General features: G+C 35.0%; 1 protein-coding gene across 3 annotated transcripts in view; it reads left to right on the top strand.

Annotated features, from left to right (window-relative positions):
* Positions 1-25,246, top strand: part of Acss3 (acyl-CoA synthetase short chain family member 3) — a 162,590-nt gene that overhangs the window by 67,294 nt on the left and 70,050 nt on the right. For 2 of the 3 annotated variants that reach the window (XM_015482962.2, XM_048804586.1), the window contains exons 6-7: positions 4,673-4,753; positions 4,833-4,928. The exons of the other annotated variant lie outside the window; for it this stretch is intronic. In XM_015482962.2, the coding sequence (XP_015338448.1) occupies positions 4,673-4,753; positions 4,833-4,928 (177 nt within the window). The remainder of the gene's footprint in view (positions 1-4,672; positions 4,754-4,832; positions 4,929-25,246) is intronic. 3 annotated transcript variants of the gene reach the window in all.

Raw genomic sequence — 25,246 nt, 5'->3', positions numbered from 1 at the left:
AGGTCCTGTTCACTGGAGGCGGTTCCCCAAGGATCTGATTACACTTGCAGCCCCACCGCGAGTCCTATATCCCGAACAATGAACACCCTCTCTGTCATTCATCTAAGCCCCAGTGCTGTGGTGGGGTGATCTGGGAACCAACAGTTTAATTTTTCCGGACCCCTTTGGTGGGCACGCCCCCAGAAACTGGCGGCTAAGATCTTGGGTGTCGCCGCTGGTGTTAAGGGGAGGTGGGGATCCGGAATCCCCTCTGCTTCCCTACAGACACGCCCCCGGAGAGATTCCCGAGGTTTCCTGGCTGCTTGTATCTGGGGGGGGTGGGAGTCACACACCTGCTAACGTGGATTCCGCTGGGAAGGAATTCTGTCGGCGGAACTCTGGTGATGTCACCTCTCTGCTATGGCGGGCCCCAGGCTCCTTGCTGGAGTGTCCGAAGGGAGGGGTGGGACTGGTCTGTCTCTTGTTCTGTGGTTTTTTTGCCGTACTATTTTCCTTAGTTTTTATTTCTCAGCCAGCCCATTCCTCTGAAGGGAAACCCATTTCCTTGCCTGTGTGGGACATGGTCGATAGGTGGCCTCTAATTATTTTGGCAGTTTTCCTTTTTGAGTAATGCCAGAACAGGGTAAAATAAAAAGCAACAATTTCTAGAAGGAATAATATTTTCTAAAATATATTAAATTTTAGGCTGGTCATATAATTCAATGGCAGAATGCATACTTAGCATGTGTTAGTCCCTGGACTTGATCTCCAGCCCTTAAACAAAACAAAACAAACAAACCCAAAGATTTAAAATTTTAGCCTTTATAGCTTTAAATGATTTTTCATACATGGTCTCATTAAGTCTCACTTTTTATTTTTTGTGGTCAGCTGGGTTTAAATATCCACAAATTTATAAAGCAACATTCCTGAACATCATTTGAAAAACTACCCATTTGAAAGATAATAGAAATTTGTTAATCCTTTAAAATTTATCATCTGGGTTTTAGAATTGAATTACTACTCTGTTGGGTGTATCTAGTCTTTTTTAAAAATTAGTTTATTTATTTTAATTAGCTATATATGACAGAAGAATGCATTTTGATTCATTGTACACAATTGCAGCACAACTTTATATTTCTCTGATTGTACATGATGTAGCATCACACCATATGTGCACTCATACATGTACCTAGGGTAATAATATCCATCTTATTCCACCATCTTTTCTGCTCCCATATCTTACCCCTTTCCCCTCCTCTTTGCCCAATTAAAGTCCCTTCATTTTTCCCATGCCCACCCCTTCCCTATTATGGATCAACATCCACTTATCAGAGAATTTTGGGGGATTGGCTTACTTCACTTAGCTTGATATTCTCCAACTCCATCCATTTACCTGCAAACACCATGATTTTATTCTCTTTTAATGCTGAGTAATATTTCATTGTATATACATAACACAGTTTCTTTATCCATTCATCTACTAAAGGGGATCTAGGTTGGTTCCATAGTTTAGCTATTGTGAATTGAGCTGCTATGAACATTGATGTGGCTGCATTACTATAGTATGCTCATTTAAGTCCTTTGGGTATAGATGGAGAAGTGGGATAGCTGGGTCAAATGTTGGTCCCATTCCAAGTTTTCTAAAGAATCTCCAAACTGCTTTCCAGAGTTGTTCTACCAGTTTGTAGTCCCACCAGCAATGTATGAATGTCCCCTTTCTGCCACATCCTCACCAACATTTATTGTTCTCTGTATTCTTGATAACTGCCATTCTGACTGGAATGAGATGAAATCTCAGAGTAGTTTTGATCTGCATTTCTCCAATTACTAGAGATGTTGATATTTTTTCATATATTTGTTGATCGAATGTATAATTCTTCTGAGAAGTGTCTCCTCAGTTCCTTGGCCCATTTATGAATTGGGTTGTTTGTTTTCCTTGGTGTTAAGTTTTTTGAGTTCTTTATATTCTGAAGATTAGTGCTCTATCTGATGTGCGTGTGGCAAAAATTTGCTCCCAAAATGTAGGCTGTCTGTTCACTTCACCAATTTTTTCTTTTGCTGAGAAGAAGCTTTTTAGTTTGATTCCATCCCATTAATTCTTGATTTTATGTCTTGCACATTAGGAGTCTTATTAAGGAAGTCGGGGCCTAAGCTGACATGATAAAGATTTGGGCCTACTTTTTCCTCTATTAGGCACAAGGTGTCTGGTCCACTTTAAATTTAAATTTAAAGTGGTGTCTTGATCCACTTTAAATTTTGTGCAAGGTGACAGATAAGGATTTATTCTCATTTTGCTGCATACGGATCTCCAGTTCTTCCAGCACCATTTTTTGAAGAGGCTATCTTTTCTCCACTGTATGTTTTTGGTGCCTTTGTCTAGTATGATAACTGTATTTATGTGAGTTTGTCTCTGTGCCTTTTATTCTGTACCATTGGTCTAAATGTCTATTGTGATGCCAATATCATGTGATTTTTGTTACTATAGTTTTGTATTTATAATTTAAGGTTGTGTATTGTGATGCCTCCTGCTTTACTCTTCTTGCTAAGGATTGCTTTGGCTATTCTGGGTCTCTTATTTTTCCAAAAGAATTTCATGATTGCTTTTTCTATTTCTATAAGGAACATCGTAGGGATTTTAATTGGCATTGAATCTGTATAGAGCTTTGGGTAGTATGTCCATTTTGACAATATTAGTTGTTCCTATCCAAGAATATGGGAGATCTTTCCACCTTCTAAGGTCTTCTTCACTTTCTTTCTTTAGTGTTCTTTAGTTTTCATTGTAGAGGTCTTTCACCTCTTTTGTTACTTTGATTCCCAGTTTCAGAGGATTCATCACTGATGTATAGAAATGCATTTGATTTATGGGTATTGATTTTCTATACTGCTACTTTGTTGAATTTGTTTATTAATTCTATAAGTTTTCTGGTGGAGTTTATTCCTTTTCATCATTTCCAGATTGATGCATCTTACTCTCTGTACCACATAATCTAAAAAATTATTTACTCCATTATAATAATTGTTGACAAAAATGAGTTTAAAATAGGCTGGAGAGAAAAGTCTAAAATGTATCCAGTGAAATATTATTGACAATAAATATTGCTGTCTACCATAACATATAGACAGTTTATTGTCTACAAAAAAATTGTACTTTTTCTCCTTGGAAAAATGAGTGAGTGTTTTTAGAAAAGAGGATTTGCAAACTGATTAATGTCAAATTCATTAAGTTATTGAGCCATAGGAAAAGAGACCTTATTACAATAAACTAGTTAGCAAAGTGTGGGGAAGATAGGATAGACTATACAGGGAAATAGCTTCTCAGTTGACATAGCAAAATGCATGTGTGAAGTTTGCTGGCAGGGGGCCTGAGATTTCTTATATTCTCAAGATGATCAAGAGATCCAGCTGCCTGCTAACCGTATCATACAACCTAGAAAATAGCTCTCAAATGCCACCAAAGCTTCACCTGGTATTTGCCAAGAGACCAGGTGTTGTTGCTAGTAGATAAAATATGTTCCACAGCTTGATACCTGTTTTATTAGTGGTACCTGAGGAGAGCAGTGATTTTAGCAACTAATGGAAAAAATCAATCTATTTTTCATTCCCCTGGTCCATGTAAATGGGTTAAAAATGCAAAGTTAGGCCAAAAAATTATAATTAACAGCACATTTATTGATTAAAGCCATGCTTACTCTTTTATGTAAAATAATTTTCTTTTTCATAGAGCAGTTGTAATTACTAAAAGATGCTTCAAATGCATTTGAATATAATATGACTTGTACTTAACAGGCATTCACTTACTTATTCTGGATAAAAAACTTGGTTATGTCTTACTGGACTAATGATTAATGCTTATAATGAAGCAATAAATAAAATTAATTAATTATTAAATTTGCCATCAGTTCTTATTTATGATGACCCTTATGCCCACTGTTCAAATATTAGATTTCTATTAAAGTTGAATATGTTCACAGTTTTGAGGAAATCCACTGAGAGTTGATTTATGAAAGTGGTGTAATAGTGATGTAATGATCCCTGGTTTTGTCCCAATTGCAGTATAAATAAAATCTGTTAGCTTTAAGTCCAGCTCCTCAGGTTTCAATCCTCAGGAATTCAGAATCAACCGCCAAAGAATTGTTAAACTCTAACATGATATATACAGGATTCCTCTTTAGCATTGGAATTGGGCTCCAGTTGGAATATGACTTTGTTTCCTCTAAGCAACCCAGTTTTGTTTAATTATCTTGAGGAATAGATGTCCTTATGTTAGTCTGTATTTTAGGCATGTAACTACATTTGAAGTTTTTCCTGCACTTAATTTTGTTATTTTCCATTTTTGTTCAGGAACTGCATTTGAAAATGTAATGCTTATAATGGGTAACATCACTGAAAATATTTTATGTGATTTTGTGAAATCGTAAGTCTTCTTTAGAAGAGTAATAATGTCATGCAAGGATGGATTCCACAAATGGAACTGATGAGGACAAATTGTTCTGGGTTTATTAGAACAATTTTTCTGTGGGAGAAGCCACAGAAATAGTGATTCAAATATAGTTATATAAAAGTTGAAGTAATATGTACTCTACAGAATATCCAATACTTTAAATCTGGAATTTTTAAAGTAGAGAGCATGAAGATAGAGAAATTTTTAACATATCATCCCACTGACTTTAACTTCACTCTTTCTCTCCTTTAGGGTGTGGTGAGGCCCACTGGGGGCTATGCGGTAATGCTAAATTGGACAATGTCTTCAATATATGGCCTTAAACCTGGAGAGGTAATCATGGTTTTAAGTGTAGGCTATATGACATTTCTGATAAAGCCATGTTCATTTTTATCATTTTCTTATTTTTCAGGTGTGGTGGGCAGCTTCTGACTTAGGCTGGGTTGTTGGACATTCTTATATCTGTTATGGACCTCTCCTACATGGGAACACAACAGTTTTATATGAGGTAATAAAATAAATGTTATTTCACATATAGGTGGTACATATTTTAATGAAATTTTTGAGTAGTAGTCCTGAGTAGGAACAGTAAAATGTGTATAGAGACAGGGAACATTTTTATATCTTCTTCCAGTTAAAAATATGATTGCAGAAGAGAAGGTAATTTGTAGGAAATAATAGCCAGCTATTTCATTTATAGTGTAGAACAATCAGTATAAATTGAATTCCAGAGAATGTACAAGAACAAATTTAATGTCTATCTTTAATAGATTTTTAGAGAATATTATCAAGCTGATACTGATTTTAGAATCCTAGAAGAGAAAATATTTACCATTAAATAAGCAACATATATTCACCTTTTTTTTCTTTTTTAAAGAATTAGTGGGTTTCCAAAGGGATATTTTGTCTTAATTATAGGTAAATATTTTCGATGGTTTCTAATAATAACAGTGTGTAAAGGAAAGGAATAGAAACTGACTAGATTCATAGCTAAACAAATAACTACTAGAAAATTCTAATATATGCATTAATATCAATCTGGAATAAGGTTTCTGTCTGTATAACTAGGAAGTTCTCCCTTTGTACCTATTCTCTTTACTTTTACCAGAGACTTATATGAAGACTTAGATAACATACTCATCAGATTTGTAAGAGATCAAAATCTTGGAGGGATAAAATGTATAGTGATTTGCTAAATTATCATTCAAAATGATCCTGGATTATTTTGGACACAATAGGATAGAAAAATGCAGACATCTTCACAGTTTTATATTTAAATTAAAAAATATATACAGAAATGAAATAGGACAAACTTGGGTTGGTTGTACTTTTTGCCGTTATATCCTGAGTATTATAATTGTCCATGGTACAAATGCAAATCATTGGTGGGATTGCTTTAAGAATAGTTACCATATACTATGATAGCATATTTATTTTTCTGCATTTGAAAATTCATGGTTAGCTTAATGAAGAGGATAACAACAAAAATCAAACAAAACAAAAAATAGCTTACTAAAAATCATGTAAAAGAAAAAGACTAGGGTAAAAATCATAAAGAAAGAGACAGAGGAACTAGGAGTGGCTAGTGTGAAAAACAATGTATCTAAGGTACATATAACAAAAGCATCTTTTGGTTCTTAAAGAGATGATGCATATAAAATAAGTACTCTTATAATGCAGAGTTGCAGAAAGTTATATTTGGGGAATAATCAGAGACAAATTTCAATGTATAGCATTGTAGTAGAATGAATAGTTTCTCTACTGGGAGGCTCTCTTTCATATAAAGTGGTCTCTCAATATCAGAGTAGGAATGTGAAGAAGAGAATTGTATATGTGGGCTGTGTAAAGAAGTATCGGATAATGTCAAGTTTCTTTACAATATTAACACTCTGCGACTCACTGAATCTAAAAAAAAATGAGAGACTATTCTTTATATGAAATGCTTTCTAGTGCCTTTTCTATTGTGAGGTCATTTGTGTTCTTTCAATTTTAGCTGTTTTAGTTTTCAGTTTTTTGTCTCTGAATGCTAGGAGAAATTCAGGCAGACTTTAATACAAGAATTAAACCATTGCATACAATTCCACATCTCTTGAACTGTGTTTTTGTATCTGGCAGACTCATACGCATTCAGGTGCTTGTAATTAATTACTGCATGATACAAAGCTTGACACATCTGTTCCATACTGAAGTCCTTGCAAGAGAATAAATGTTTTTATTTAGCAAGCAAGCAAAATAAATCTCAACACTGAATACTTACATTAAAATGTGTCATTGCTCATATAAACGTGACAAAGCAGAATTCACCTTTATAAGTATTTATGTTTATCACTATTATGCTGACTTCAGAATTGAGATATATGTAATTTTTCTGCTATTTACTATTGGCTTTCTATTGTTTCTCCAGTTTATTTAAAAACGTGATGTTAAAACCAGGAAGGGAGGTTGATTGTCTTTATCTTGGAGTGATATGCTCAAGAACAGTGTAGAGGTTCTATAAATATTTGCTGTGTGAGTGACTGATAAAGTAACCTACTTTTTTAAGCCTTTGTCTGCACTCTCCTCTTTTTTTCCTCCAACTTGGAAATGTCCTCCATTCTCTCTGATCACACAACAAAGCCTTTTAGAGTTTGACCCACTTCTAGCTTTTCCATCTTTATTCTTCTGCACTAAGCTCCTTGAGAAATGACCCTACCAACGTGGTCTGAACTTCGCATTCTTCCACTCACTCTTCTTCTCACCCTTATCTGGTTTCCATCCACATCATTTCATAGAAGCTGCTATAGCAGAGGTCACCAGTGACTTCCTAAGTGTCAAAGTGAAAGGGCCTTCTTCCATGTGATGTTATCTTATTTCTCAGTCACATTCAGCACTGCTGACAGTTTTAGGAAATATTCTCTCCTCTCTTGAGCCCCATGCCCCTTTGCTGTTGTTCAGATGGTACCCTTGGCCTGGTGTGACTTTTTCTCTCTCTTTCCTTACGTGGATAATTTCTACTATCCTTGAAGACTCTGATTTAATGTCATCATCTCTTGAAAGTTTTTTCTCACAGTCTAGGTTGTTCAGTGAATATCTGTTGCTGAGCTGACCACACTGGATTATCTGTTACATCGAGAAAGAGTAACAGCATCAAAAGCCAGTCTCCCAGTATAGTGTACTGCAGAAAGTAAGCTGTCAATGAAGAATACATGTAGAACCAAAATAAACTCACCTGTCCATTCTCTTCCTTCTCTGACAGATAGATAGCACTTTCCTCTCCAGATTTCTTCTCTTCTTTCAGTTCTAAACATTGGGGTTTAATTGGGTCATATTCTTAACCCTCTTTTCTCATTCAGTTTGTATTTCCTGGATAATCTCAATGTAGCTAGATTAGATTGTTACTAATTAAACCAAGGCTCTAAAATCCTACTTGTTTATCTGACGTTCTTTTGAAGTGCCAATATATTTTTAGACCTCTTTGGATGGTCCATAGATACCTTATTCTCATGATGACATGAATGGATTCTGTCAGTTCCACTCTTTCCAGCCAAATGTGTTTCCTCCCATGTAGTCTATAGTTCTATTGATGTCACCTCAATCCACACAGTCATCCAAGATACAAAATATACAAATGATTTTAACTTCATTGTCTTTACACCTTCTGCTCTTTGGTCATTATTCCCTTTGAATCTACTGTTTTAGTAACTATCAAACTTTCCCCTCTTTCCTTTCTCCCTTGTCATATATTCAAGGTTGACATTCATGTCATGCTGACTGATGTTCACTCCATGTTTGCGTTTCTAATTTGATATGTGTCTGAACAAATCAGTTACATATTTCAGATTATTGTTAGATAGACTAGAGGCCTTTCTGACATATGCTTCTGCCTTTGGTGTCATTCATTTCTAGGCCCCCCCTACACTTCTTGTTTCTGAACTCTCCTCACTTCAACATTCCCATATCAATAATTGATAGAATAACAGAAATAGAATCAGCAAACATATAGAAAAGGCAACATTGTCAACCAAAAGACCTAACTGATATTTATAGAACACTCTTTCCAACAATAGCAAAACACTTTTAAGTGCCCATCGAACACATACCAAGATAGATAAGGTCCTAGGAGACAGACACACAGCACAACTTCAATCACTTTAAAATAATTGAAATCACATAGAGCCAGCTTTTTTTTTTTTTTTTACTATTGTGGATTCAATATAGAAATCAATAGCAAAGAGGTAAAAGGAAAATCTCCAAATCAATGCACTTTTAAATCAGCCATGGATAAAGAAGTACTCTTAAGAAAGGAATACACACACACATATATGTATATTTTTGTAGTTACACATATTTATTTTGATATGAATAAAAGAAAAGTATATAATATCAAAGTGTGTGGGACATATTTAAAAAACCGTGGGAAGGATGTTTTTGGTATTAAATGGATATAGAAAAGATGAAAAATCTCAAATCAAGGAACTAAGCACCCAACTCAAGAACATAAGAAAAGAAGGCAAAATAAACACCAAACAAGCAGAAGGAAGAAAATAAAGAGATGAAATTGAAAACAGAAAAGCAATAGAGGAAATCAATGAACCACAGAGCCGATTCTGTGAAATAAAAGTGGTAAACCTCTACCAGTGTGACAAAGAAAAAGAGATCACACAAATTACTGATACCACAAATGAAGCAGGATATATCATTAATGACCCTTTAGACATAAAATGGATAATAAATTCTCTAACCCGCTTAACATACATAAATTTGATGACTTAGATGAAATGGACCATTTCCTCAAAAAACACAACTACCACAACTCACCAAATAAGAAATAGGTCACTCAAATAACTTTATTATTATTTTAAAAAATCAAATTTGTAATTTAAAAGATTCCTAGCAAGAAATCTCCAGGCACAGAAGGCTTTACTGGAAAACCCCACTAAATATTTTAAGGAGAATTAACACCAATTCTGCATAAGATCCTTCAGAAAGTAGAAAAAGAGAGAGGTTCATATTGCCCTTGCCATAATAACAAAACCAGAAAAAGAGAAAAAAATAACATATTATCACTGAATGATATCTCTCATGAATATATATACAAAAATCCCTGGCAAAATATTAGTAAACAGAACTTAGCAGTATGTACAAAGAATTGTACATTATGACCAGGTAGAATTTATCCCAAGATTCAAGGCTGGTTTAATATTTGAAAAGCAATCAAATATGATTTATCTTATTAATCTAACATATTAACAGGTTAAATAAGAAAATCATTTTATTATATTAATTGATACAGAAAATTCATTTAATAATTAAATATCCTCTCATAATTTAGAACTCTCAGAAAATTAGGAATAAAAAGGAATTTTTTCAGCCTGACAAAGAACATCTACAAAAATACTCAGTGCTAACATCACACTTAATAAGATTGAAATCTTTCCACAATATTTGGGAACATGGCAAAGATCTTCACTTTTATCAATTTATTTGATAGGGTTGTAGAAGTTCTAGCCAGTTGAATATGGAAATATAAGGAAACAAAAAGTGTAAAAACCAGGATGGAAGAAATAAAATAGTCTCTATTTGCATATGGCATGATTATCTATGTAGGAAATTGCAGAATATACAAAGAAAAGTCTCACAACTATTGAGTTTAGTACCATCTGAACATAGGAGATAAACATACAAATATCCATTGTATTGCTGTATACTACCAACAGATACATTTGGCTGAGAAGGGTATCACAAGAGAACCTTCTGGAAATGCAGCTATTTTGTATCTTGGTGATACCAATATCCTAAATGTGGAAGAGTACTACAATTTTTCTAGGCATTTTTACTGGGTAAAACTGGGTACAGTGTACATGGTGTATTTCTGTATTATTTCTTACAACTGCATGTGAATCTACAATTGTATAAATAGTTTAAGAAATGAAAATTGAAAATCTTCAAAGCACTCCTGTCTCTTAAAGAACATAATTCAGTCTCATTTGCATAATAAAAATAATCCATAGTCACCTGTCCGCACCTACATTCAGATTCTCCTCTGGTTCCTGACCTCCATGTCTCCTCTCCCAGTACTCCTGTCACTGTGACACTTATATGAACAGAATTCTGCCTGTGGTTAAGTAGTTCCCTCTGTTAAAATTTCACCATTATTCTGGTCATATAGCAAAGTGATTCTTATCTCAAGGGATTAAATATAAAATATTATAGCCTAAATATTAAAGCTTGACTAACCTCCTGTCTGATATGTTTATTTTTGCTTTCCTCTGGGTGATGAAGGTATTCTTTATACTTCTATTAAGCCACCTAGATTCCTTCAGTCTTGCAAATATGGTGTTGCCATTCTGTAAACTCTTGGTGGGCAAGGGATGTTTGTCATTTAACCTGGCACAGTGCTTCCTGGAGGTAGGTAAAATTTATTGAGTGAATGAGCCATTTTAAGAGGATTTATTTACAATTTAAGCACGGAAAGTGCAAGGAATAAAATTTCCTGATTGATTGATTGATTAGAGCAAAACTAAACTAAAAAAAAATTCTGACTTGTTGTTAAGCCAGCGTATGAAGAAAATGTTTATTAGGCTTCACAAAATTATTATCCCACTTGTGCCCCATTTTAAGCTGATTAACAGATAAATACAGTTGTCCTTAGTATCCATAGGGCATTTGTTCCAGCAAGTGCCGACATCAAAGTCCACAGGTGTACAAGTCATTATATAAAATAGCATAGCATTTGCATATAACCTATCCTTATTCTTCATATACATTTATTATTTATTTGTTTGCTTGTTTGTTTGTTCGTTTATTTATTTATAATTTTTTGGTACTGAGGATTGAAACCCAGGGGAAATTAACCACTGAACCATATCCCAGCAATTTCTGGCATTTTATTTAGAAACAGAGTCTCACTGAGTTTCCTAGGGCCTTGCTAAGTTGCTAAGGCTGGTTTTAAATTTGGGATTCTGCTTTCTCAGGTTCCTTAGCCACTGGGATTACAGGCATGTGCCAGTGTGCTTGGCCTTCCATATACTTTAAATCATCTCCAAAATACTTATAATAACTAATACAAAGTAAATGCTACATAAATAGTTGTTGTAGTGTATTGTTTAGGGGGTAATGACAAAAAACTACATATTCAGGACAGATACATTTTTTAAAAAATATTTCTTATCCATTATTGTTTGAATTCATGAAGTGGAACCCAGGGATGTGAGGAGTTGACTGTATTTAGTGTTATTTTAATTTAGCATTATTAGGAATATTTTATTTAAGAAGCCAAATTCTTGTGTTAAAGTAATAAAAATGCATTCTTTATATAGTAAGCAAAATAATTTAGTACATCATTCATGTTCTTCCTGTAGAGTTGCCTTTTCTAAAGGAAAAAAAAATAGAGAGAGCTCATTGTGATTGAAGTTTTATTTTCATGCTTAATGAATTATAGCATTTCAAAAGTGTCATATAAAGTAGATAGTGAATTAGTGTCTGGGACAATATCTTTCCTTAATGATGAATCCTGATTTAACAAAAATTGATGTTCTGAAGTACCAAGAGATTTGCAGATCATTATGTGCCAAATCATCTGGAGTACAACAACCAGTGCATAAAAAATATCTTTTATTGAATGCAAATAGCTTGTGATATTTTGCAAATGAATAATGAATGAATCCTTTTTCTCAGCAAAGACTTTTTTTAATATTCTGGAATTTAATATAAACCTATAACTATATCAGATGAAAAAAACACCTCAAATGGTTAAAATTAATTTGGACATTCAGTTTAACTTCTAGACACAAGAGCTGGTTGATTGATATAAGGTGTGTTTAAAAATGAAAGAGTACAATGGATATTTAAATAAGTTTTTTTTCCTTCCATAAAAAGACAATAACTCTACATCTGCAGGAGGTAAACATATGAAATCCTGCTTTTCTGCTTTGGCATGAGCATTCTAATGACTAGCAAAGTTAAAAATACATTCATATTTATTTTAAAACAAATGAACCAAAATGCTTAATTCTCTTCTCCCCTTGCAGTAACAACATTCTTTGTTCATCTTTGAAGCTTATACACACTCAGTAGTCTGTTTCCTAACCTGGATTTTAAGCCCACAGTCATTTTCAGTTGGCATCTATTATCATCTTTCCATAATAACAGCTTTTCCTAACATCCCTCATCATCTCCATTTTTCTCTCCTTGACCCCTCCTGCCTTGTTGGTCAAATCTCCTTTCATTATTGGGATGGCTTCCCCACAGTGCAGTTTCACATTAGTTGGTGTGCTCCTTGGTATGTGTACTCAACCCTCTCCACTCTAAATTCTACTAGGGAAGTAATCATGTCCGGTTTTGCTTAGCATCAATTCTCAGTTCCTAATCTTATTCTTCACACACATTCATTTCCCAATAAGCATTTGTTAAATATATGCCTGAATGAAGATATCAAGAAAAATAATAACTTGACTGATAGGTAAAGATTTTGTTTTCTCTAGGAGGAGAATTAATTTTAATTTCCTCTTGTATCAGAGGTCTTCATGACAATTTACATAGATGGGCTATATTTTTATAGACAAAGATTTACTTTCACTAATTAAACTGGGCATATTAAAATACTTCATTATGGTAGCCAAACTGGACTGACCTGTTGAAATATAGAAATGACCTAACTTCCTTCCACTAGATGCCCCTACGCAAAGGTTCCTATAGATTTCAGTGGTACCATCAGGTGGGGATCAAGCCTGTATTTAATACGTGAGTCTTTGGGGGAAACTTATAATCCAAACAAGAACAATGCCATCTTTTAATAAAGGAACTTTAATGTCTAAACACATAGTGTTGTGTTTCATCAAATAGTGATTATACACAGATGTGCCTCCTGGCTTCTGCCTTCTATTTAGTATTTGTCTACTCTTACAATTTGCCGTCTCCCAAATCAAACCTAACACTGCTTCTCAAGGGTAAATAAGTCCTTCTGGGTCCTGCCTTTCTCCTTACTGCTGTGTACCAGTGTAGAATTGTGTGTCTGGTACGCACGTATCAGGTTCATAATGCTGTGGAACCCAGGCTTCCACAACAAGGCTATGGGTAAAGCAAGAAACCAGGGTACTGTTGATCCTTGGCTAGGTTATTACCTAGTTTCAGAAGAGAGTGTTGGTGGTTACTGTTCTCCTTAAATCTAGCTTAGAATTAAATTGGTTAGTAGACTTGGTATTGATATGGCAATTGTCACTTTTATGTAATAACAGCCTCCTTTAAAGTCCTCAAAAGTAAACAAATAAAAGCTTCCTCTCATTTTACATTATTTGGGCAATTCAAATTGTATGCTTGATATGCAAGTCATTTCAACAAATTCTTAGGTATTCTTACTTATACTTACCAGGATAGATGGCTATTTGTTAATAATTCAACAATTAACATTGATGGTATATACTAGACTCTTGCCTTCTTAGACAATTAATTGGTTTAAGAAATAAAGAGGATTTAAGATTCTGAATTGTGGTATAGAAGCATGATCACTGGACCTGAAATACAAATATCTGTGTTATTTATCTTGCTCTGCCTGTATCTATCTATATGACTTGGACAATTCAACTACTTTGGGAATCCATTTTTTCATCTTTACCAGAAAAAGGTTGACTCATGTTCTCCCAGTTTTCACTTCTGTGAATCTTCTTTATTGTTTTCCTTTTTCTAGAATAAATACAGTAATTGGCAACTTATTCTAATTTTTCAACTCAAAAATTTTCATTCCATTTTTTTTAGTTATTGATGTTGATTTTTCAAATGTATTTACTGAAGGAAAGTTTCATAGTACTTAAGACAGCCGTATGATTTCTGACACTTTTATGTATTAATCATGTGGCCTGAGACCATCTAATTGCCTGCCTTGCTTTCATTTCTTTCCTTTATAAATATCAACACTAATAATTTCTTTCTTATATGACATTCAAATTTTTAATCCATGAGAAGCCTTTAGAATAATTAATTCTGGATATTATAAGCTACTCTCATTATTCCAAAATACAGTTTATTCTTTCCAAGATAGAATTCTAAAATGTAAGCACCAACCACTCATTGGCCTACACACCAACTATCATAATGCCTGGATTTTTAGAGCCTCCTCATTTCTTCTCTCAAAGTCTCTTTGTCCTCACACTGCAGCAGTCATCAGAGCACTGGAGGCATCTCCCTTTGGAGCCCATTAATTCTCTTCTAAGCACAGGCAAAGGAATCATCCCACAGAGATGTGTTGATCCTGCTACTACCAACTTTGAAGAATACGGAGCAGATATGGAAAATAGCCCAGTGGTCTTTCCCCTCAAGGGTCTGTCCTTAGGAGCAGAACTTGTGAGGGAAATAAGCATGACCTTGAAGCCTTTCATCTGTGAATGAGACAGTACATTTGATGGTTCACCATTATCCAAACATTAATAACCTTTACTTCTATCTTTTTTGATGGGCTTCATTACTAGTTTTAAACTGCTTGTGTTTCTTGGCAGTCTTCAAAATATTCAGCTTAATAATCTTATTCATGCTCTCTTCAAGGGTTCATACAGGGAATAGAGAGTTTAGATAACTCCTCCTTTTCTTTCTTTATGAAAAGATTAGCATGAAAATGAACTCTGTGTTATCCTCTATTTGGACAGGAATCAAATGGGATGGTGTATGCGAAATTTTAAAACCTTTGAAGAAATATCTATTTGTTTATATGCACACATATTTTAATAAAATACAATAATGGTGCTCACATATTCATGCTGACTTCATATACTTATTTACTTTACATATAAAATTTGAGCCATTTCCAAGTGTGAAAGTCTCATTTTTGAGATCACTGAAGTTGATAACTACTTCCACATTATTTTTATATGATACTTTTGACAGATCATCCTTAAAGTTAAGTATATATAATCATTTTCTCTTGCCAGGAATTTTTCATTTTTTCAAGTGTTAACTGATTTCACTAGTTTGTTTATTCCTTTTTCAAGGACAGGGATATCTTGCTTCTTTTTAAGCCACTAGCTGTGATGGTTGCTAACTAGTTCACTCAATAGGAAACTTCATAGATCTTCTTTCCCCTCCCATGAAATGGAACTTTTCTTTTTTCCTTTCTTAATCTGGTGTAACAGCAATAGGCTTTTCTGAATGTGTGGGATGAGAAATCTGATAACTCAGTTATTACTGTGATTTGGCTGTATAATTTTATATAAATCTTTTCAAATGGAAAAGATTATGAAGCTGATGCCAGTATCTTTTAGATTTCTCACATGGCTAGTAGTTCAAAGATATCTACTTTTAAGTTTACATTTTTCTACATGTGTCTGTGTCTTATGTTGGAGCAAGAACATGCAGCTATTGTCATAACTCCACCTACAATATTTATTGGAACCTATTGTGAGCTCAACATCATTCTCAAAGATGAACAGAAAACAGAATAAGTGTCAGAGATGGCCCTTCCACTGAAAGAGCTGACAATACAGTCAAGGATTTAAATTGATATGCAGAGCAGATAGCAAAAATATCAAGACACTGCTTAAATAAGAAAGCTCTTACACTGTGTAGAAATTATAAAAAGTTCTATTTAAGTGGGTCATCGCCTATAAAAAAAATACTTTACATTGAATTATCACACTGTGGCTCAAAAGTCTGTCCACTAGTTTTTAAGGGAAGTTTAGGACTAGTAGACAGGAAAAAAAAATTGTGGATGAGAGAGTAAAAGAAAATCATACTCATTGCTATTATTGGTTGAATGTATGTAAAGCACTTAGAAGTCTTAATTCTAACTATAAACATCTGAGGTAGATATTTTGAATTCCCTTTTTGTATCTGTGGCCACTAAGGATCGGAGACATTCAGTAGCTTTACCCGTGGTACAAGGGTGATGGATTTGGGATTTGAAATAAGGTTCTTTGGCTTGAGTTGAGTTGAGTACTACAAGATACATAGCCAGAACCAGGGAATCAGTAATATGAACCTGAAGGGGGAAGGCAGGATTGTAGGGTGTCAGGTGGATTCTGCAGGAAAGAGGTGAAAATGGAATTGAAAGTAGGTGTTTTCTTCAGTGGGGACCATTGATATCATATCAGTTATCAACCACAGTATTGCAGCAGGAAGAATGCCTGGTGGAGAAGGACTCAGTGCTTTTGGTTTTGGTAATGTTGAATTTCAAGGTGATACTCAGACACATAACTAATACTGGAAAGTCAGGTATGAAGCTGAGAAAACTTTCAGAATTAGAAGTTCTAATAATTTAAGTCCTCAAGGTGATCAAGATACCCAGAGAAGTGAAAATTAAGAATAGAAACTTGGGAAAGCTTTGAGACTGGGAAGAGAAGCTATACAAACTGAGAATGAGAATTTGGAGAGGCCGAGTATCAGAAGAACAGGATGTGCTGAAGAATAGTGGAGAGAAGGTTTTCCCAAAGAGGACAATTCAACTATGCAAGCGCTGCAGAGAGAAACCCAAAAGAATGGTTGAAAATGGCTGAGGTGATGATGGTGTCATCATCCATCTTTGTTAGAGCAATTTCATAGGAAGGCTTGTTCTGTGTGTGTTTGTGTGTGTGTGTGTGTGTGTGTGTGTGTGTGTGTGTATGGGTTTTAACATGGGGAAAATATGAACATGTTTGAAGGTTGGAAGGTGTGGAGGAATAGACTTTTTGTAATCTCAGGTGTAGAATATCCACACTGAACTTCCTGGGTACAAGTTGGGTAGTATAATAAAGCAAGAAGCCATTAATTTCTCTACATATAGCAGTCTCACTCATCACTATGAATAAGAAAAATCTTAATTTTTCCCTTTAGTATAGAGTAGCAGAAGAACTCAGAGGCAAAAGCATTCCTACTAAAGCTGTGAACTACCGACTACCAGGGATAAATGCTCTGACTACTGAGAATACTAAATATGTCAGAGTTCCTTATTAGCTCAGTACAGGGTGTGTGGAATTTCTCAATCCAGTGCTCTGCTTTGTTTGCTTGACACTCATACTTCCAGAGGTAAACAACTTTTTCATGGGACAGATAGACTCATCACCTAGTTGGAAACAATGGCTTATTCATTGTGCAGTAGTCTCATCACAGGGCCCAATATGGTAAACTCTCACAGCTGCAAAAAGATAGACAAGAACCAAATTAAAAGGGATAGTTCTAGATAGTTATAGATACACACTGTTCGTAGTCTGTTTTGTGATGCTATGACAGAATACCACAGACTGGGTAATTTGAAAAGAATAGATTTTTATTTCTTATAGTTTTGAAGTCTGGGAAGTATAGGATGAACATCCTGGCAAGTTTGCTCTAGGAGGAACATTGTGTCCTCATATGGCAAACAGCAAAAAGGCAAGAGAAAACAACATACTACAGGGACACCGCCACATCAATTTTATAGCAGCACAATTCACAATAGCTAAGCTGTGGAACCAACCTAGATGCCCTTCAGTGGATGATGAATGGATAAAAAAATGTGGCATATATACACAATGGAATATTACTTATCAATAAAAGAGAATAAAATCATGGCATTTGCAGGTAAATGGATGGCATTGGAGAAGATAATGCTAAGTGAAGTTAGCCAATCCCCAAAAAAACAAATGCTGAATGTTTTCTCTGGTATAAGGAGACTGACTCGTAGTGGGGTAGGGAGGGGGAGCATGGGAGGATTAGATGAATTCTAGATAGGGAAGAGGAGTGGGAGGGAAAAAGAGAGGGCAGGGGATTAGCAAGGGCAGTGGAATGTGATGGACATCATTATCCAAAGTACATGTATGAAGACTTGAATTGGGTGTCAACATATTTTATATATAAACAGATATGAAAATTGTGGCATATATGTGTAATAATAATTGTAATGCAAAAAAAACAAAGTACATGTATAAAGGCATGAATTGGCATGAACATACTCTCTATACAAAGATATGAAAAATTGTACTCTATATGTACTCTATATGTGTAATAAGAACTGCTGTCGTGTATTTAAAAAAAATAAAATCAATAAAACTAAAAAAAAAGGAAGAGAGAACAAATCCACTCCTTCAAGCCCATTTTTTAAAGTATATATTCTTTTTAGTTATACATAAGGATTTGTTTTGATGTAATTATAAAAGCATGGAAAATAGTTTACTCTAATTCAGTCCCAATACTTCCCTTTTCCCTCCCCTCCTACATCCCCCTGTTACCTTCCCTCTACTCTACTGATCTTTCTGCTATTTACTTTAGTTTTTTAAATTTTAATTAGTGTCTTGTGGATGTACATGATGGTGAGATTCATTATGGTGTATTCACATATATACCTAGGGAAATTAGGTCAGATTCATTCCATTTATTTCCCTCCTCCCTCCCCTTCAATTCCCTTCATTTGCCCTACTGATCTTTCTTCTATTTTATCTGCCCTCCCCGCATTTTGGATTAGCTTCTGCAAATCAGGGAAAGCATTTGACTTTTCACTTCTTGGGTCTTGCTTATTTCACTTACTATGACAGTTTCCAGTTCCATTCATTTATTGGCAAATGCCATAAGTCCTTCTTTATTACTAAGACTCCATTAGGTAGATATAACACATTTTCTTTATCAATTTATCTGTTGAAGGGCATCTAGGATTGTTCAATAGCTTGACTATTGGGAACTGTACTGCTAAAAATTTGATGTAGCTGAATCACTGTAGAATGCTGATTTTAAATCTTTGGGATATATACCAAGCAGTGGGGTAACTGAGTCATATATGGTGGTTCTATTCCCAGTGTTTTGTGGATTCTTCATACTGCTTTCCAGAGTGGTTTCACTAATGTGCAGTTGCACCAGTGGTGTATGAGTGTACCTTTTCCCCACATTTTCATTAATATTTATTGTTACTTGTATTCTTTATAATTGCCATTCTGATTGGAGTGAGATGAAATCTCAATGTAGTTGTAATTTACATTTCCCTAATTGTTAGAGATGTTAAACTTTTTTCCAGAAATTTGTTGAGCATTTGTATTTTTACTTTTGGGAAGTGTCATTTTAACTCTTTTGCCCATTTATTCATTGGGTTATTTATTTATTTATTTATTTAGGTTTTGAGTGTTTTGAGTTCTTTGTATATTCTGGATATTAACACCCTATCTGAAGAGCAGAGGGCAAAGATTTTCTCCCATTCTTTAGATTCTCTCTTCATGCTTTTAATTGTTTTCTTTGCTATGCAGAAGTTTTCAAATTTGATGCTATTTCAATTTTTGATTTTTAAATTTTATTTCTTGTGCTTGAGGAGTCTTATTAAGGAAGTCAGTTCCTATGCCAACATGTTGGAGTATTGGGCCTACATTTTCTTCTAGCAGGTGCAGGGTTTCTGATCTAATTCCTAGGTGTTTCATTTTGTGTTAACTTTTGTGCAGGGTGAGAGATAGGGGTTAAATTTCTTTCTACTACATATGAATTTCCAGTTTTTCCGGCACCATACGTTAAACAGACTATTTTTTCTCCAGCATATGGCACCATTGTGTAGCATCAAATAGCTGCATTTATGTAGGTTTGTCTCTGTGTCTTCTATTTTAATCCATTGGTCTTCACACCTGTTTTGGTGCCAGTACCATGCTGATTTTGTTACTATAACTCTGTAGTATAATTTGAGGTCTGGAATTGTGATGCCTCCTGCTTTGCTTTTATTGTTAAGGATTGCTTTGGCAATTCGAGGTCTCTTATTTTTACAAGTGAATTTCATAACTGTTTTTTCCAGTGAAGAATGTCATTGGAATTTTGATAGGGATTGCATTGAATCTGTATTGTGCTTTTGTTAGTATGGCCATTTTGACAAGATTAATTCTGCTTATCAAAGAACATGGGAGGCCTTTCCATCTCCTAAAGTTTTCTTCAATTTTTTTCTTTAGTGTTCTATAGTTTTCATTGTAGAGGTCCTTTATCCCTTTTGTTAGATTGATTCCCAAATATTTTTTTTGAGTCTTCAAATCCTTTTAATAGTAGGATAAATTCATTCATGAGGTCAGAGCCCTCCTAAAAGATTCCACTTTCCAACAGTTCTACATTAGATATTAAAGTTTCAGCACTTGATTTTAAGAAACACATTCAGATCACAGCGTACACATAACTTTTACCCCCCCCCAACGTATACACATACACATACACACACGCACATAGTTCTCCTCCTCTTATTCATGGAAGATATATTTCAAGACCCCCAGTGAATATCTGAAACCATGGATAGTACTGAACCCTATATATGCTATATTTTTCCCCTTTATGTAATACTCATGATAGTGTTTAATTTACAATAAAAGATTAACAACAGCCAGTAACAAAATAATGGCATAATGTCAAATATGTTATGAGAATGTGTTTTCTCTCTCTTTTAAATATCTTATTGTACTGTACTCCCCTTCTTGTGATGATGTGAGATGACACTGTGAGGTGAATGATACAGGCATTGTGATGTGGGATTAGACTACTGTCAACCTTCTTACTTGAACACAAGCTTTGTAATAGCCCAAGTGTGATCTATCTGATACCCGAGACTGCTCCTAAGTGACTAACAAGTGGGTTGTGTACACAGCATAGACAGAAGGGTGATTCATGGCCCCTGGCAAGACAGAGTGGTGTGGCATGAGATCTCACCATGCAACTCAGAGCAGCATGTAATTTGAAACTACTGAATTGTTTATTTCTGGAATTTTCCATTTAATGTTTTTGGACTGTGGTTGACTTTGGATAGCTGCAACCATGGAAGATGAAACTGTGGGTCAAGGTGGACTACTGTATACATAAAGAATCTTGGCTCTTTAGCTATGGAGAAATCTACCTTCTCAGACCTGGAAGCCAGAGTGTGTTCTTCACTGAAGACAGGTCAGAGCTCCAGCCCAAAAAGTCACATCTCTATGGGGCCTACAGCAAGGGGCTGGTACAAAAGAACTGTCAAAGTAGTAAGCTGATAGGAAGTTTTAATTTGAATAATGTGAAATGTCTGATATTTAACTGGTTTGACTTATAAAAATATCAGTTTCTTAGGATCAAAGCAATAGGGGAGGAAAAAAAATAACAGAATGATTGGAGACTTGAGGAATTACTGATTTTTGTCATGTTGAGGATATTTGTAGTCCTTTGAAAAAAATGGGTTAAATGAGTAGTCCTAAGGAGACTTATCTGTCCTGTGTAGAAAATTCTGAACAGATGTTACCATCACTTCATTTGATTCTCAGAGCCAAACAAAAATCTTTGATTAGGGAGGCTTTCAGTTATTTTGAATTCTTTTGTTTATAGTCTCTTTTTCAGAGTCTGATAAAAGTTATTGACTTTTCTCCTAAGGAAAATAAACATATGTACACTTACAAAATTCAGAATATGCATGAGCTCCCCTGAAGTACAAGTCAATAACCTCTCCTATAGGGATGAAGACAATTCTCAGGTCTTCAAAGATCTGTGGACCCACAAGGAGCTGCTGTGTCAGAGCTCATCCTCTCATCTATGGAGAAAGGTCAGCTGCATGTAGGATGCTGTGGCCTGTAAATCATGATATATATGTACAATTTGGCATCTGGCTTTTAAAAGAAGGCATAAGGAAATTGAGACAATGATTCACTATACCCAGCTATTTCCCTTTATATGGTCTACCATTGTCGGATTTTAATGATCAGTACATGTACTTGTTGGTACTTGAACTTAATTAATTTATTTATAACCAGTAGAGAAAAATCGTTAAAGGCTGATATTAAATTCTGTGCTCTTCCATTAAAGCTACTAGGCAAGTGGATATTGAAAAATAAGCTCACCTCCGATAGTGCGTATCTAAGGACTGTGCATTGGTTCTAATTGGCTGCTGAGTAGAACTACTTAGAAGACACCTAATGATGCCCAGGCCTAACTTGGGACCAATTGAAGGCAACACCTCCTCACTGCTGATGCCAGTGGAATGGTGGGAAATCTCCAGCAAGCAAGCAACTGAGGAAGTTAGACTCATATGAATCTGATTGTATTGATAAGTATTCATCTCCTGAAAAGGAGTAACACAAAGTCCTTGGTCTCAGGGTCTTAAGGGAGTAGGGCAACAAACCCATGAGGCTTTAAAGGAACAGCAATGTTTTTAAAATTGGGACAAGATAATGTGATTTATAGAGGAAGGGACTCTGGGAAGAAAAAGCCTAAAAGAGGATATATTCTCACCTGGTTCATATTTTCAAAACTTACAAAAGAATAAACAGTAAAATTCTCACTCTCCTGTTTCCAACTTTCCATCTTCTCTCCTTTGAAGGCAGGCGGTCTAATATGTACAATAGTTAATTAATGTACAAGCAATGTCTTTTCCCCTGTTTCATGCAAATGACATTGTACAAATATGCACACTATTCTGCATTTTGTTTTGTTTCACTAAATAGTATGTCTTAGAGAATGATTTAAGGTTTAACAGTGATCAAGTTCAAATGTTGCCATCTTAAATGTTGCCATCTTAACTCACGCTTTGATAAAGGAATGTGATGTACAGTGGGGACTCAACAAGTGCTATTGTCAATGTCATCACTGTTCCAAAATAAACAAGCCCCTGCTTGGCAGCACCTGTCAGCTGACATGAACTTGGGTAGTATTCAATAAGGAATGTTGCTGTTTTCACCTCAGAACTGTAGGTAAAACATGCCTTGGGTGACATTCTCAAAAGGAGAGCTCAAAAAAAGAACAGATGTATTTCTAATCCTGCCACACACACACACACAAAAGCAAAGATACAGTTGACTCAAAACAATTTTATAACAAAATCTGCAAAACCACAAGTAGCATTTACCTCCAGCCTTGGATAAACTAAATTATGGGATTAATAATAAGGCAATTGAAATTCTTGCTCAAATATTTAACTTGAAAATTTAAGTGTATCTTTCTTTTTCTGAGGACTTGCCTTTCTCTGTGTTCCTGTGTTGAAGTCATCAGTAGGAAATATCTGAGAAGTTGGGATGCTACTTGGTTTTCTAACTAGGGACCTTTCATTTGTAGTCCATTAATATTAGCTCATTGAATCCTACATTGTAGAAAGTGATACGTATAAGTTAATTTTAAGATATTTCTATAATTGTCCTGGATTTTGCCATATTATGAATCTAGTTGACACTTGCAGTTGATATTTTATAAAACTCTGATGTGAACAAGCCATAACTTGTAACAGCTGAAGGCTTAGAATCTCTACTTAGTCATTGTGGGTATCATGTGAGGTTTTTGTTATTTAGGCAGTCATCAATAATGTAGACTTTAGTTTGGGGGAAAGGAAATTAAAAACCAAATGGCCATGACATTGATTTGAGTTTGAAAATTTTAAGTCCTAAATTTTTTGCTGCATTGCTCCTTTTGGTATGCTTTTTGTTTGTTTAAAATCCCTACAATGTTAGAATCTTACTTTTAGGAATATTGTTATAGACCATTGCTCCTTACTGAAGATGGAAGTTCTAGAATCAGTGTCATTTTCTTCAGGCAGGTCAGCCTGGTTAATGTGTTACTGGCCACTTTAATAAAGCATTGTAAGGAGATTGGATTTTTTATGTGTGCATGCTTGTCTGTGTGTATATCTGGGCAGGGGGGTACAAAGAAGAGTGCTCAATAAAATCAATACACCATTGAGTCACTTTTATTTAGTGTTCATGATAAAGGTTGCTTATAGGCTTTGCTTTAGTTTTCTGAAGCTGCTAGTTGTCATAGGTGCTGAGAACATACAAATCCTAAGTTTATTATTATATTCCTTCCCTTTATTAAACATAAATAGCCTTGCTTTGTTAGAAAGCATGAGTTGCTCAATCATTCCTGACTGATGTGCTTAAGCCTTTAGAATTTGTGAGTCAAATTATGTACATGTGTTGCCAGATTGTAACTGGCAGATTTTATACTGTTTGAATGTGTTGACCCAAGTGAAGTAGTAATGAAATAAATTGAAATCAAGTGCTTTTTGATTGTTATGATAATAAAAATCAATTTTTATTTGCAACAAATACTTTCTGGTATTAAAAGAACATTAGAGAAAGCATTAGAGTTATTAAAAAAAAACATAAAGAGGTTATTTTTTAGAGGAGTAATAAGGACAACCATTTAAAAATTAAAATAAAAATAGTGCCTTATCAAAAATCCAATTAGAAGTGGATATTGAATCTGTAGACCAGCTATTCTCGACCTAATATTTATTATCTGTTCATTAATTATCCTCTGTTTGGGAAGATCTCTGACTTTGCTACTAGCAAATTCGTTCCTTTTTGCCGTAGTTCAGTTTCCCGTGTGTGGTTTCCAGAACAGAAGGTCCATGGAAGCTTGGATGGGTGGTTTGGTCAAAAAATTTCAGGAAATACAATATATTGTTCCCCATCTCTTGGAAAATGCTGATATATTTTGACCCTTTCAGGGCTTAAGAAATGATAAGAAACCTCTGTTCCTTTGCTTATTTCAACCTATTCCACAAGGCTTTTGTTGGGAAAAGTATAAACGGCAGCCATACCCCAGAGAAAAAAACCCCAACATGGCGCCTAAGCACCTCTTCTTCCTACCTTCTTCTTTTCTGCAGTGGCGCGAAAAGTTCCCGCCCATGTGAACTCTCCCGCCGGCGCCAATTTCAAATCTCACTGGCGGGGAACCTTAGCCCCAATGAGAACTAATTCCTGGGCTCCGGAGCTGATATCTGAAAGAACTTGCCAATAAACGGGTTGCCTGCCATTTATCTAAACCCTACCATCTCCCCCTTAGTTCTATATAAGCACACTGCTTTTTGCAATAAAATTGGAATTCTCCCGGCGAAGTGTCTTTGCGTGGGGAATTCTTTCAGCTTTTATTCTGAAATGTTCATATATTTTCAAATCATGTATATTAGCATTCCGAGCACCTTGCTTTAGAATCATAGGAAGAAACAGCAATGAG

Source organism: Marmota marmota, unplaced genomic scaffold, assembly GCF_001458135.2.
Source record: "Marmota marmota marmota unplaced genomic scaffold, marMar, whole genome shotgun sequence".
Classification (NCBI taxonomy): Eukaryota; Metazoa; Chordata; class Mammalia; order Rodentia; family Sciuridae; genus Marmota; species Marmota marmota.
The sequence above is the reverse complement of the archived record's forward strand: the minus strand, read 5'-3'. Positions and strand labels throughout refer to the sequence as shown.